We start from the raw sequence: 15,518 nt of genomic DNA, 5'->3' as shown, positions 1-15,518 counted from the left end.
GCAGACTAAGAGAATTCCAGTTCTTTCATATCCTCACCAACATTTGGTATCGTCTTTTAAATTTTAGCCATTCTACTGGGTGTGTAGAAGTTTCTCATGATTTTAATTTGCATTCCCTTAATGACTAACACTGTTGGGCATCTTTCACTTGCTTGTTGCCATCTTACATATTTTCTGGTGAAGTGTCTGTTCAAGCCTTTCACTGATTTTTCCTAATTGGATCCTTTGTTTTCTTATTGAGTCTGAAAGTTCTTCATATTTTCTAGATACAAGTTCTTTTTTTTTTAAGATTTTTACTTATTTATTTATTTGAGGGAGAGAGACAGAGATAGCAACAGAGAGCATGAGTGAGGAGAGGGAGAAGCAGGCTCCCACTGATGCGGGACTTGATCCCAAGGCCCTGGGATCATGACCTGAGCTGAAGATAGCCGCTTAACTGAGCCACTGAAGTGCCCCTAGATACAAGTTCTTTATCAGCTATACATTTTGCAAATATTTTCTTCTATTGTGGGGCTTATTCTCTGAACAACACCTTTTGAAGAGAAGTTTTTAAATTTTATGGAGCTCAGTTTATCAAATGGATCATGCTTTGATGGTGTAGCTAAGAAATTTTTGCCTAACACAAGCTCACAAAGATTTTCTCTTTGTTTCTTTCTAGAAGAGAAGCTTTATAATTTTAGATTTTACATTTAGGTCAAGGATAGCCAACATCTTTTTTTTTTCTTAAAAAAAAAGTCACTGTGCACAGAAAAGTGCACAGATGATGTATCTTTTAAAGATTATTTATTTGAGAGAGAGAGTGTGTGCAAGTGGTGGCAGGGGCAGAGGGAGACAATCTCAAGCAGACTCCCTGCTGAGCCCCCATGTAGGGTTCAATTTCATGACCCTGAGATCATGACCTGAGCCAAAATTAAAAGCTAACACCCAACCGAGTCACCCAGTTGCCCAGTTGCCCCTTTATTATGTATTTTTTAAGATTTTATTCATTTATTTATAAGAGACACAGAGAGACAGAGAGAGAGGCAGAGATACAGGGAGAAAAAGCAGGCTCCATGCAAGGAGCCCGACGTGGGACTCGATCCTAGGACTCCAGGATCACGCCCTGGGCCAGAGGCAGGCACCAAACCACTGCGCCACTCAGGGATCCCCTATTATGTATTTTTAACTGAACATCCTTGAGCCACCAACTAGGTCAAGAACCAGAATGCTGGCAGCACTGAAGATGCTCCGTCTCATCACTCCCACCTTCCTCTCCATAGACATAGCACTACCCTGCCTGTCAGTTCCTATTGCTGCTGTAACAAAGCACCATACATTTACTGGCTAAACACACAACTTTATTTTCTTCCAGTTTTGGAGGTCAGAAGTCTGAAATCAGTTTTGCCAAGTTATGAATCAAGGTGTCAGCCAGCTACATTCCTTTTGGAAGCTCCAGGGGAGAAATCATTCCAGGGGAGAATTCTAATGGAATGAATTCCTATTTCTAGAAGCTGAATTCCTTGATTTATGTATTCCTTAGCTCGTGGCCACTCCAACCTCTGTTTCTCTTCACATCTTCCCTCTCCAACATCACATCATCTTCTCTGATTTTGACACTCCTACCTCTCCCTAACAAGGACCCTTGTGATGACATTGGGCCCACCTGGATAATCCAGGGTAACCTCTCCATTTCAAAATCCTTAATCACATTTGTAGGGTCTCTTTTGCCATGTAAAGTAACATACTCATGGGTACCCGAGATTATAGTGTGGTATCTTGGAGAGGGACCATTATTCTGTTTACCATATTTCCTCAAGTAAAATTCATTTTTTTTACTTTTCTTTATAGTTTTATCACCCATGCATGTACCTCTAAGCAAAAGTTTAATTTGGCCTGATTTTGAATTTTATGCTAATGAAACCATGCTACCTATTTGTTTTATGTCTTGCTTCCTTCAAATGTGTGTGTGATTCACCCCTGTGGCTGTGTGTAATTGTGATTCATTTTTCATCCCTGTATACTATTTCCTGATACAAATACACCACAATTTATTTATTCATTCAAATACTGATGGACATTTGGGTTACTTCCAGTTTGCAGCTGGCTAATGTGAATAATGCTTCTTTTAACATTCTTTTACATGAATCCTGGTTCCAGGGCATATGCTCAGAAGTGTACTTGCTCGGTCGGAGGAAGAGTTAACAATAGATCTAAACCTGTTTCCTATTAGAAGGTGACTTTGGCTTACTTTCTTCTAACATGGTTTCCATGGAAACATACTGGGTTAAGGTAAATATGGAATGCCAGCTCCGTTCCCAGGCAACAATGTTTATTATAAAAATGACCCCTGATTGGTGAACTACATTGGAATGGAAGGACTGTGAGTAGGCTTATAGATCTCAAGGGCCTATGTGACTGGATCTAAACAGAAACCTGGTTTCTCTGTGGGTTGGTTTTTTTTTTTTTTTTTAAGTAGGCCCCATGTCTAATGAGGGGCTTGAACTCATAACCCTGAGATCAACAGCAAGATGCTCAACTGACTGAGCCATCAGGAGCCCCTGTGGGGTATTTCTTATCATTGACTATGCTCCTAATGGGGGCTTAGACTTAGACCCTATTCTCAGGAGCTGTTGCAGAAGTGGCTCCTCTTGTATATGAAGCCTCCCTATGTCAGTGAGCAACACCCACCGGCTCACATGGCATCTCCCAACTGGAAGTGCTGAGAAGCAGTCCCTGGATGCTCAAGGAAGGTGTGTTTGATGCTGTCGTGCCCAAATGCAATTGTTTCCTGCCACCTATCATCCTACAAAGTGAACCTGGTTCTGAGTTATGTAGCCTGTGAGCATGACTGTCAGGTGGAACCGAAGACTGCTTCTGATGACCATGCCAAGTGAATGTGACCCCAAATTACAGGGAATGTCTATCTTTAAATGTAATAGATAATGGGGATAAAACTTTTTAAAATACATGTGAGAATTTATACCCTCAACAACAGTTGTTAGGAGTTCCCGTTTGCTCCTTCTCTCCCCAACACTTGGTATTTAGGGACACTAATTTTTGAAAATTTGGTGTTTAATGGAATCACGTTGTGATTTTCATTTGCCTCTCTCTGATTACTAATGAGTGATGAGTAATTTCTACATTTATTGGACACGTCTTATTTTGTGATGTCAGCTCACATCCTTTGACTATTTTTTTTAAACTGGGCTGACTCTTCAATAATTTGTAGGCATTCCTTGTATGCCCTTTTTTTTTTTAAGATTTTATTTATTTATTCATGAAAGACACAGAGAGAAGGCAGAGACATAGGCAGAGGGAGAAGCAGGCTCCTTGCAGGGAGCCCTGCCTGATGCAGGACTTGATCCCAGAACTCTGGGATCATGTCCTGGGCTGAAGGAAGACGCTCAACCACTGAGCCACCTAGGCATCCCCTTGTATGTCCTTGATACTAGTCCTTTGTCATCTACTTGTATTGCAAATTACTTTCCATTCTGTGACTTTGCACACTCTTTGTTTAACAGAGGTTATTAACCTTAAAGTCATGGAAAGTAACAATCTTTTCCTTTAGCAGTAGAGATTTCTATAACTTATTTAAAAAATTCTTCCCCACCTTCAAGCATTTAGATCTCTGATCCAACTGGAATTAGTTATGGGGGTACAAAGTGAGATAAGGGTCTGGTTTCATCTTACAGTATGAATATCCAATTTTCACAGCACCATTATTAGAGTCCTCTTTTTCCATTTCTTGAAGTCATACATCAAGTGTCCACATGTGCACTGGTCTCTTTCAGGGCTCTCTCTTCTGTCCCTTTGATCCATTTGATTAGCCCTGCATCAATTACAAGAATTTTATAATAAATCTTGATAAAGGATAAAGCAAATCCTTTCACATTGTTCTTCTTTTAAGTCAAAGTCATCTTGTCCATTGCACTTCCATATAAGCAGAATCTGCTTGTCAATTCCATCCATTAAAAAAAAAAAACTTTCAGTACTTTGGTTGGGATTATATTGTATCTATAAATCAATTTGGAGATCTGACATTTTATGACACTAACTCTTCGAATCCATGGATAGATCTCTACATTTATTAAGCTCTTCTTTACTATCCCTCAGTAAAATACTATAACTTACTCCATAGAGGTCTTGCACACTTTTGTTAGATTTCTTCTTAGGTACTTCTTTTGGCTATTATAAATGTGTATTTTCTTCTTTTATTTTATAATAGTTATCCCTAATACAGGGCAATATCATTAACTTTGCATATTAATTCTGTATCTAGCCACATTGTTAAAATACCTTTTTAATTACAGTAAGTTGGTGTTATATTCTTCTGGATCTTCTATGTACACAAATATATCATCTACAAACAATGACAATTTCATTTCTTCCTCTCCAATGTTTACATTGTTTTTTTACTTTTCCTGGCCATACTGCACTGGATATGACCTCCAGCACAATGTTAAATAGAAGTGGTGCTGACATCTTTATATTGTTACTGATCTCAAAGAAAATCTTTTTCATGGTTTGCTATCAAATATATTTTCTTTTTTTTTTAAAGATTTTATTTATTTATTCATGAGAGAGAGAGAGAGGCAGAGAGGCAGAGATACAGGCAGAGGGAGAAGCAGGCTCCATGCAAGGAGCCCGATGTGGGACTCGATCCCAGATCTCCAGGATCACACCCCAGGCTGCAGGCAGCGCCAAACCGCTGCGCCACCGGGGCTGCCCTCAAATATATTTTCTGTAGATGTTTTATAGTTATCCTTTACCAAATTCAGGAAATCTCTTTTGTCCCTGGCTTTCCAATAGTTTTTTGCATAAAAGGATACTGAATTTTATCAAATATTTTTTTCTTTTTTTTAAGATTTATTTATTTATTCATGAGTGACAGAGAGAGAGAGGCAGAGACACAGGCAGAGGGAGAAGCAGGCTCCCTGCAGGGAGCCCAATGCAAGACTCAATCCCAGATCCCAGGATCACACCCTGAGCCGGAGGCAGACACTCAACCACTGAGCCACCCTATTTTTATTTTTACATAGACCAGTGCTATAAATGGGTCCAAGTCAAAGGACTGTCATCAGTCTCTCATATGGTAGGCTCAGAAAATGAGAGTGAGCATTTAAGCAAGCATCAGAAATGGTGTTTTGGGGTGCTGTTAAGTGCATGTATCAAGCCACAGAAGGCACAAGCCTTATAAAATTAAGGAGTCGGTAATAGATGGGAAGTTTTAAAAGCTGGTCCATTAACACATATAATTTGAGAAAAACTATGTCTAAGTCTACTTTATTTTCTTTGCCAGAAAATGTCTATTCTTTCACATTTTCAGATGATTTATTATTATTATTATTCATGAGAGACACAGAAACAGAGAGAGAGGCAGAGATGCAGGCAGAGGGAGAAGCAGGCTCCATGTAGGAAGCCTGATGTGGGACTCGATCCCAGGACTCCAGGATCACGCCCTGGGCCGAAGGCAGGCACTAAACTGCTGAGCCACCCACGGATCCCCTAGATGATATTTTTATTGGGCATAAGATTCTTTTCTCATTTTTTTAAAGATTTTATTTATTCATGAGAGACACAGAGACAGAGAGAGAGGCAGAAATGCAGGCAGAGGGAGAAACAGGCTCCATGTAGGGAGCCCAACGTGGGACTCGATCCTGGGACCCCAGGATTACACCCTGGGCTGAAGGTGGCGCTAAACCGCTGAGCCACCTGAGCTGCCCTCTTTTCTCATTTTTAAAGATTTTATTAATTCGTTTGAGAGAAAGCATGAGTGGAGGAAGAGGCAGAGGGAGAGGGAGGAGCAGACTCCCCACTGAACAGGGAGCCTGACACAGGCCTCAATCCCAGGACCCTGAATCATGACCTGAGCTGAAAGCAGACTCTTAACCAAGTGAGCCACTCAGGTGCCCCTTGTTGAGTATAAGGTTCTAAGTTGACAGATTTCCCTCTTAGAACAGTGAAGTTATAATTTGTTTTCTGACTTCCAGTATCTCTTTTTAAAAAATCAGTTGTCAGTTTAATTGTAGTTCCTCTGAAAGTAATCTTATTTTTTGGCTACTTTTATATTCTAAAACTTCCCTGTGTTCTATATAATTTTTTTTTCCATCCTGTTTTAGACTCTAAGGCATCCTTGACTCTGTGGATTTGTCCTTTTATCGGTTCTGGAAAATTCTCAGATTTTTTTTTAATTTATTTATTCATGAGAGACACACACACAGAGAGAGAGAGAGAGAGAGAGAGAGAGGCAGAGACACAGGCAGAGGAAAAAGCAGGCCCCATGCAGGAGGCCTGACGTGGGACTCGATCCCGGGTCTCCAGGATCAGGCCCTGAGCTGAAGGCAGCCCTAAACCACTGAGCCACCCGGGCTGCCCAGATATTATCTTATTACACATTATCTCTGTCCCATTCTCTTTCTGTTCTTCTGAAACTCTTTTTTTTTTTTTTTTAAGATTTTATTTTTTTAAACAACCTCTACATCCAGCACGGGGCTCAAACCCACAACCCGAGATCAAGTCACACACTCCCACTGAGCCAGCCGTGCACCCCATCTTCTGAAATTCTCATCAAACATATACTTAACTTCACTCTATCTGCAATGTCTCATAACCTCCCTCCCCCTATTTCTATCTTTTTGTCTCTCTGTGGTGGATGCTAGGTGATTTAAGCTCAATAAATTGTTTCTTCAGCTTTTATTTGGCTTATTATCTGTCTCTCCAGTAGAATGTAAAATACATTAGAGCAGGGTCCTTGTCTGTTTGGTTCACTGCTGTGTCCTCGAATACCAGGGCCTGGCACTTACTAGGCACTCCCATAAATATGTGTTTGATGAATGAATGTCACCAGATAACTATAGCTTATCTTGACCTTACAGGGAATTTCACAGAGCTCTACTCTAGAGACCCTATCCCCCAACCTGATCTACAGTTTTCCATAATCAAGACTGTTAGGGCAAAAGAATCCATGGAGCAGGGATCCCTGGATGGCGCAGCGGTTTAGCATCTGCCTTTGGCCTGGGGTGTGATCCTGGAGACCCGGGATCGAGCCCCCACGTCGGGCTCCCTGCATGGAGCCTGCTTCTCCCTCTGCCTGTGTCTCTGCCCCTCTCTCTCTCTCTCTGTGTGTGTGTGACTATCATAAATAAATAAAAATTTTAAAAAAATAGAATCCATGGAGCCAAGATCATAAAATCATCCTGCTTGGGCCTGACTCTGATGAGTTTCCATGAAAGATGGAGGAAAACCAATTCAAGCAGCCAACAACACCCACTAAGCCACTGCACTACCGTGAAACAGCCAAAAGTTTGGCATGTGTGAAGCAGAATTTAGCTTCCAAAAGGCAGCTCAGGGAGCTACTGAGAGGTGAACAAACACACTGATTGAAAGTCACAGGCGTCTAGGTGGCTCAGTGGTTGAGCATCTGCCTTTGGCTCAGGTTGTGATCCCAGGGTCCTGGGATCGAGTCCTGAGTCAGGCTCCCCAAAGGGAGCCTGCTTCTCCCTCTGCCTATGTCTCCGCCTCTCTCTGTATCTCTCATGAATAAATAAATAAAATCTTTATTTTTCTAAAGATTTTATTTATTTATTCACGAGAGTCACAGAGAGAGAGAGGCAGAGACACAGGCAGAGGGAGAAGCAGGCTTCATGCAGGGAGCCTGATGTGGGACTCAATCCCGGGACTCCAGGATCACTCCCTGAGCCAAAGGCAGGCTCTAAACTGCTAAGCCACCCAGGGATCCCCTAAATAAAATCTTTAAAAAAAGAAAGTCAAATGTGTGAAAACTACATGGTAGGGGCACCTGGTTGGCACAGTTGGTTAAGTGACTGATTCTTGATTTCCATTCAGGTCATGATCTCGGGGTCATGAGATCAAGCTTCATATCAGGCTTCCCCCTTAGCACATGGAATCTGCTTAAGTTTCTCTCTCCTTCGCCCTCTGCCTTCTCCTCACCGCCTCTCTCTCTCTCTCTCTCTCTAAAGAAAATAAATAAATCTTAAAAAAAAAAAATACACAAAACTCTGTGGTAGACAGAATAATGCCCCCTTGCCCACATGTCTACATCCTAATCCCTGAAACTTGTGAATAAATGACCCTAATGGCCAAAAAGGACTTTGCAAATGTGATAAACTTAAGGATCTTGAGATGGGGAGATTATCCTGAATTACCTGGGTGTAATCACAAAGGTCCTTACAAGTGAAAGAAAGGCACAAGAGAGTCAGAATCAGAGAGGCAAGAGGTCAGAGTGATGCACAAAAGAAAGACTCAGCTGGCCACTGCTAGCCTCGCAAAGAAAGGAGCCACAAACCAAGGAATGCAGACAGCTTCTAGAAGCTGGAACAGCTCCAGAAAACAGAGTCTCCTCTGAAGCCTTCAGAAAGAATGAAGCCTTGCTGACACTCTGACTTCAATTTACCCCAGTAAAACTCATTTTGGACTTCTGTCCTCTACCACTACAAAATAATTAATTTTAAGATGTTATTTATTTATTTGAGAACGAGAGTGTGCACATGCAGGGGAAGGGGCAAAGAGAGAGGGAAAGTATCTCAAGAGGACTCTGTGCTGAACACAGAGCCTGATGCAGACCTCAGTTTCTTTGATCTCATAACTCGGAGATCATGACCTGGGCCACCCAGGAGCTTCTAATTTGTATTACATTTTAAGCCACCAAGTTTGTGGTCATTTGTTACAGCGAAAATAGGAAAGTAACACAGGCCACCAAGATAAGTAACCTTCAAAGCCCTCTTTGTGATCCAATAGTGTGCGAGAAATCATTTGGTCCAGGCAAGCAATTTTTTTTTTTTAACTAAGACAAGAACAGGAAACAGCAGGATGAATTTCACCCAGAACAGAATAAGGATTACCTGGTGAAACTTCTCTCAGCTGTCTATGCATGTTTACATCCACATGTGTACAAACTGCCTCCAGAGATCATGATCACAAAAACCTGAGCGAACACTGACCTACAAAATTTATATTGTTTCCAAGGCCAAGATCTTGAGGTAGGTCAAACTGAAAATCTATGTAGGCTCTGCTGCCTTACCAACTCCGCTTTCTGCAGTTGAGGAAATGAGGGCCCAGAGAGGTAAAGACTTGCCCACGGTCCCACAGCTCTGATGCAGCAGGGCCAGGATTCTAATGCCAGTTTGGCTGACTCCAGGAGGTGCCTCTTTCCCCTTTAACAACACCACCCCCTTTTAGGATGTGTGGAATTGTGCTAAGCAAGAAACACCTGCATTCCTCCTAGAGCCCGAACATGACTCTCCTAGGTGGATGCTTTCAATAAGCCTATTTTTCAGATGAGGAAGCTAAGGCTCAAAGCAGTCCCAATACTCGCCCCTTAAGGGGGATCTACAGAGTCTGGTCTCAGAACCCACCTGCTTGTCCAGGGCTCTGGTCTGCTCCTGTAGCTCCTTGACCTCGGCCTGCACTTGGACCCGGCACTTCAGCAGATGGCTCATGTTCTCCAGCCTCTCACTATCTTGCAGCCGCTTAGCCTGGCTCTGGGCGACTCTGATCTGCACCTGAAGTTTATCCCGCACTCGCTCCAGGCGCTGGATCTCCTCACTGCCCAGGCAGGGGTGGGGAGAGCAAGCCAGCAAGGGGCAAAACTCATAATCACTAAAGGCCAGACACAGGGCTGGCCATCCCTGCCTCGGACCCCCAACCCTTGTAAGAGCCCCCTCCCCAGCTCTGGTACCAGGCACTGGGCTCACAGTTGCTTGTTGATGCGCTGGTGGACCTCCTTGCTGTATGCCCGCCTCTCAGCCTCCATCACTTTGCATTGCCGCTGTAGTCTGCTCAGCTCCCAATCCACTGAGGGCAGGACAAGCCAAGGGGCTCATTAGGAATCCAGTAGGCCCCAGCCCCTGCCTCTCCAGGACCTAGGAATTCTGGTTCCCTCAGTGTCCCACAAACGGCAGCTGAAGCGCAGACCCAGTCCCCAACACCCCTCTACCACTGCATTTCAGCTCCTGTGTCCCTCATACTTCCTCACCCCTTGGGATTCCTGGGCCCCAGGATTTTTTTCCCCTAAACCTACTCCTACACCAGGATTGGGTACACACCGGCTTCCCCACTAGAGGGCGCTCCTGGAAGACCTCGCGGTCCTCAGGGACCCCGCCACATAGGACCTGGAACTTGGGAAAGCTGAGGATAGGTGCCCAGACCTGGCTGGGGCTGGCAACAGCATTCTTGCTTCCTCCCTCCCCTTCAGCCCCCATCACCCAACAGTCCTCGGTACCATCCTCCTGCCTTCTCACTCTCTGTCCACCCCCTAGGTTCGGGCTTCAATCTGTCCTGCCCGGAACATCATCTCAGCCTTCTCCCCAACCTCTTGGCCTCCCTTCACAGCCCCAGAGTGTCTTTCTATACCCAGAGCTGACCCTGCCCCTCCCCGGCTCACAGGCCTCCCCTTGGAGCTCCAGGGCCCCCAGGACAATGTCCCAGTTTCTCAGCCTGCTGTTCAAGGCCCCATATGATCTGACCCTACCCACCTCTGGAGTCTGGTCCACCAGCACACCACCTCCCACCTTTTCAACCAGCGATTCTGGCCCACGTAGACAGCTGGCAATGTCTGGAGACATTTATGATTGTCACCATGTGGGGACAGGGCAAGGGAAGGTGCTCGTGGCATGTAATGGATGGAGGTCAGGGATGCTGCGGAGCATCCACAATGCCCAGGACAGCCCCCATGACTAAGAATGATCTAACCCCAAGTGTCAATAGTGTGGAGGATGAGAAACCCTGTTCCAGGCACATGCTGTTTTCTCTGCCAAAACACTCTCCCCTTCCGGCTCCCACTGGGAATTCCTGGGAGGAGTTCCAAGCCCCACTCAAACATCTTCTCCTTCAAGAAGTCTTCCTGGGGGGATCCCTGGATGGCTCAGCGGTTTAGTGTCTGCCTTCGGCCCAGGGCATGGTCCTGGAGTCCTGGGATGGAGTCCCACATCAGGCTCCCTGCATGGAGCCTGCTTCTCCCTCTGCCTGTGTCTCTGCCTCTGTGTGTGTGTGTGTGTCTCTGCCTCTCTCTCTCTGTGTCTCTCATGAATAAATAAATAAAATCTTTTAAAAAAATAAAAATAAAAATAAAAATAAAAATAAAAATAAGGAAGTCTTCCTGGACCGCCCCACTGCCCAGGCTTGGCCTATCCCACTGCTCTGCTCTATCTCCATTCCCCTTCTTGTGCGTTCTCCCTAGAGGGCTCTCCTTTGGAAGGCCTCCCTGTCTTCAGCGTCCTGCACCACAATACCTGGACACTTGGGAAAACCGAGGAAAAGAATGAGTGAAAAAAAAGCAAATTACCCATTCCGTCCAAGAAGGCATCACTTCCATCCTCCGAGCGGGCACTTCCTGCAGAGTGTTCCAAAGGCATCTTGTCCAAAGAGGGTGGGACTCCTGTAGGGGGTGATACAGAACCCACGTAGACGGCAAGCAGGAGAGGGCCGGAAGGTGGGTGGGGGCGAACCGCGAGGGGCTAGGAGTTGGAAGGTGACCCCAGAACCACCTCTGGCCTCTCCTGGAGTCCCAATCCTCCAATGGGTTGGAGGGGGAGCCTCTCGGGTCTCTCCCCACACCCCTCCCAGCCTCCCACCTCTCATATTTTCTGTGTTGGGTTTTGACTCTGACTCTGGCAGGGGGTGGAGGGTGGGGGACAGGACCCCTAGGCTCTCGGTATCTCTGCGGCGGCGTGGTGGTTTGGGGAAGGAGACACGGAGGAGGGGGAAAGCCTGGCCGGCTGTGGGGAGCGCGGCCCGGTCCCTACCTGCTGGAGTGCCTGACCTGTCCTCGATCCTCCAAGCTCACTGTTGTGGCCTGGTTACTGGGGAGATGAAGGGCCAATGAGGCCTGAGGACAGCGGTCTGGGTGGGGCTGAAGCCTTGAGGAGGCCCGTGGGAGGTGAGGCTGGGGAGGAGGGGCCGTGGGAGGGGAGGGGAGGCCGCTGGGGAGGAGGAGCCACTGGGGAGGAGGGGTCGCTAGGGAGGAGGGGCCGTGGGAGGCGGGGCTGGGGAGGAGGGGCCGCTGGGGAGGAGGGGCCGTGGGAGGGGGGCTGGGGAGGAGTCGCTGGGGAGGAGGGGCCGCTGGGGAGGAGGGGCCTCTGGGGAGGAGGGGCCACTGGGGAGGAGGGACCGTGGGAGGAGAGGCTGGAAAGGAGGGGTCGCTGGGGAGGAGGGGTCGCTGGGGAGGAGGGGCCACTGGGGAGGAGGGGTCGCTGGGGAGGAGGGGCCGCTGGGGAGGAGGGGCCACTGGGGAGGAGGGACCGTGGGAGGAGAGGCTGGAAAGGAGGGGTCGCTGGGGAGGAGGGGCCGTGGGAGGGGAGGGGAGGCCGCTGGGGAGGAGGAGCCACTGGGGAGGAGGGGTCGCTAGGGAGGAGGGGCCGTGGGAGGCGGGGCTGGGGAGGAGGGGCCGCTGGGGAGGAGGGGCCGTGGGAGGGGGGCTGGGGAGGAGTCGCTGGGGAGGAGGGGCCGCTGGGGAGGAGGGGCCTCTGGGGAGGAGGGGCCACTGGGGAGGAGGGACCGTGGGAGGAGAGGCTGGAAAGGAGGGGTCGCTGGGGAGGAGGGGTCGCTGGGGAGGAGGGGCCACTGGGGAGGAGGGGTCGCTGGGGAGGAGGGGCCGCTGGGGAGGAGGGGCCACTGGGGAGGAGGGACCCTGGGAGGGAGGTCGCTGGGAGGAGGGGGCCGCTGGGGGAGGGGCCACTGGGGAGAGGGACCGGTGAGGAGAGAGGCTGGAAGAAGGGGTCGCTGTGGGAGGAGGGACGAGTGGAGGAGAGGCTGGAAAGAGGGGTCGCTGGGGAGGAGGGGGTCGCTGGGAGAGGAAGGGGCCACTGGGGAGGAGGTGAGTCGCTGGGGAGGAGGGGCCGCTGGGGAGGAGGAGGCCACTGGGGCGGAGGGGTCGCTGGGGAGGAGTGGGCCACTGGGGAGGAGGGGTTCGCTGGGGAGGAGGGGTCGCTGGGGAGGAGGGGCCGCTGGGGAGGAGGGGCCGCTGGGGAGGAGGGGCCGTGGGAGGGGCGGCTGGGCAGGAGGGACGGCGGGAGGGGAGGAGAGGCCGAGGAGAGGGGCCGCCGGGAGGAGGGGCCGTGGGAGGCGAGGCTGGGAGGACGGGCCGAGGCAGCCAGAAGACCTGAGAAGACCCCGGGAGCGGAGAACAGGCCGGCTGCGGGGCGGGGCTGGGAGCCTCGCGAGGGGCGGGGCAGGGGAGGCCTGGAGAAGGCTGGGTGGGCCTTGAGGGCGGGGCTTCAGCGCGGGAGCCGACCCGGAGCCCCGTAAAGGGCGGGGCTGGCGGGGCCCGCGAAGCCTGGAACGGGTGGGAGGGGCACGGGTACCTGCGGGGACTGGCCCGGGGCCCGGCGCCGGAGGCCGTCAGGGGCGGGGCTATGGGGGGCGGCCGAGGGAGGGAGGGGCCCTGCGAGGGGCGTGGCGGAAGGGCGCTTCCGGGGAGCCAGGGGCTGGGAGGGCTGGGCTGCGTGCTTTCGGGAGGGAGAGGCAGGAGCTGAGAGGTCTTTTGGAGCCAGGGCTAGGAGAGAAGCGTCTGGAAAGCTTTGGAGCTAGGCCGCGGTCCTTTGGGACGAGGCCCGAGGGATGTGTGTCTTAAACTAAGACCACATTATTTTGAAGATTCGTTAGGAAGACAGTGCCGATGCCGGGAGCTGTGACGGGGAGGAACGCTCACCAACTCCGGTCCCTGCAGTGACTCACTACGCATGCGCGGCCAACGGTCTCCCGCGAAGCCGCCAAAAGCCTCTGGCCCGCTGGGGCCGCGCTCCGAGAGGCGGAAGTGGGCGGGGCCGCGCGCCCCGCCCCGCCCCCGCCTGGCCACACCCCCTCGCGCCGCGCCGCCGGGCACGCCTCCTGAGCCGTAGGTTGCTGCCCACGTGGGCCTCCCGGAGCGGGCGGGCAGTGGGCGCCGCTCCCTGCAGGCTGGGTGTGCCTGAAGCCTGCGGTTTCCTGTGGGAGGAAGCGGCCCGCGGGCGCTCAGCTCAGTTCTTAGCCTTGGAGGCCCAGGAGGGGGAGACCCCGTTACCGCCCGCGGTCTCGCTGATTTTCCCCCTTTCACAGGGTGCTAGCTTAAGGGACCTCCGCTCCCGCCCCCTCTTCATTCCGGGGGTACCCAACTCTGGCGCCGATTCCGCTAAGGGTCCTTTATTTTAGAGTCCTGGTTTCCACCTCCCTAGCCCCTGCTTTCCACGATTCTTCCAGGGCCAGGTCTCGTCCCCTTCGTCCCCTTCGCCTACGCTCCATGGAGAGCACGTGACCCTCCAGCCTCTGATTTTTCCCTCACTGACAGACTTTCTAATTTCCCCGGGGTTCTGGATTCAGACTCCCAGTCTTTGTCCCCAGGAACCCTCATTTTGTTCTCCCAACTCTTAAGTCTTGGGGCAAAGGGGTTATTAGTAACTTATCCAAAATCACAGCTAATGAGTGAGTACAAGCTGCTTGGATTTGAATCCAGCCCATGTGCCTCTATAGACAGCTGTACCGGTGCCCACTTTCTGGGTTTCCCGAGTACCCCACCGAGTCCCTGAACTGTTCATCCCTAACCCCTTCAGGGAGTTGAGATGACCAACCACTCTCCTGTCCCCTAGCCCTGGCCCCATCAAGATACCCAGACATCCCCTGGTCCAGTTTCCTTTCCCCGCAAGAACCTAGGATTTCAAGTCTCCCAACTCTCAATTCCCTTTCAGGACCCCAGACACCTAGTTCCCTGTCCCTCACTTTTTACTAGCACCCAAACCTTCCAAGAGACCCAGGTATATAGTAATCACATCCCATTCTAATTCAATAACTCAACAATCAGCGATAATAATAGTGAACACTAAGTCCCTGGTACTGCACTTCTGTTTAAAACCCTCCACCTGGGGATCCCTGGGTGGCGCAGCGGTTTGGCGCCTGCCTTTGGCCCAGGGCGCGATCCTGGAGACCTGGGATCGAATCCCACGTCGGGCTCCTGGTGCATGGAGCCTGCTTCTCCCTCTGCCTGTGTCTCTGCCTTTCTCTCTCTCTGTATGACTATCATAAATAAATTAATTTAAAAAAATAGTTTCTTTGTTAAAATAAAATAAAATAAAACCCTCCACCGGCTTCTCACTGCCCTCAGAATAAAATCCAAATTCCTCCCCTAGTCTTCAAGGGCCCTCTTTGATTCCCCTTACTACCACTCCCTCCAACTCCCTCTATTCCAGCCACAGTGGTCCCTCTGTCTCCTCCCCAAACAACCTGAGCTTGTTCTTGGGAGCCTTGCATTTCCTCTTCCTCCCAGCATTGAAATGAGTCCTGTCCTCCGATCTTAGCTCAGATGTCACCTTCCCAGGAAACCTTGTCTGATCACCTTGTTTTAAAGTAGGTTCCTCCTACAGGGTCATTATCACCTCTGTCTTATTTCCCGCAAAGCACTTAGCACTGTCGAGAAATTTATCGTCTTCATCAATAGATTTTCTCTTTATGGTCTGCCTGCCCCTACTGGGAAGGTAAGCCCCATGATAACAGCAGGCATCACATCTGTGTTCTTTATTATGACCTCCTGGTTCATAATAGATGTTCAATAA

General features: G+C 49.6%; 1 protein-coding gene across 10 annotated transcripts in view; it reads right to left on the bottom strand.

The window, feature by feature from the left end:
- The window catches only part of ODAD1 (outer dynein arm docking complex subunit 1), a 29,907-nt gene extending 14,984 nt beyond the window's left edge, over window positions 1-14,923 (bottom strand). For 2 of the 10 annotated variants that reach the window (XM_041736386.1, XM_041736412.1), the window contains exons 1-4: window positions 11,742-11,863; window positions 11,282-11,374; window positions 9,693-9,792; window positions 9,354-9,543 (exon numbers count right to left, since the gene is read on the bottom strand). In XM_041736386.1, the coding sequence (XP_041592320.1) occupies window positions 9,354-9,543; window positions 9,693-9,792; window positions 11,282-11,351 (360 nt within the window). In that variant the 5' untranslated portion in view covers window positions 11,352-11,374; window positions 11,742-11,863. Of the gene's footprint in view, window positions 1-3,696; window positions 3,809-9,353; window positions 9,544-9,676; window positions 9,793-11,281; window positions 11,375-11,741; window positions 11,864-13,298; window positions 13,313-13,645 lie in introns of those variants that run through there. The other 8 variants (XM_041736392.1, XM_041736406.1, XM_041736398.1 and 5 more) reach the window with 8 other exon arrangements.
- Window positions 14,924-15,518: the final 595 nt, after the last annotated feature.

Source organism: Vulpes lagopus, chromosome 2, assembly GCF_018345385.1.
Source record: "Vulpes lagopus strain Blue_001 chromosome 2, ASM1834538v1, whole genome shotgun sequence".
Taxonomy (NCBI): Eukaryota; Metazoa; Chordata; class Mammalia; order Carnivora; family Canidae; genus Vulpes; species Vulpes lagopus.
The sequence above is the reverse complement of the archived record's forward strand: the minus strand, read 5'-3'. Positions and strand labels throughout refer to the sequence as shown.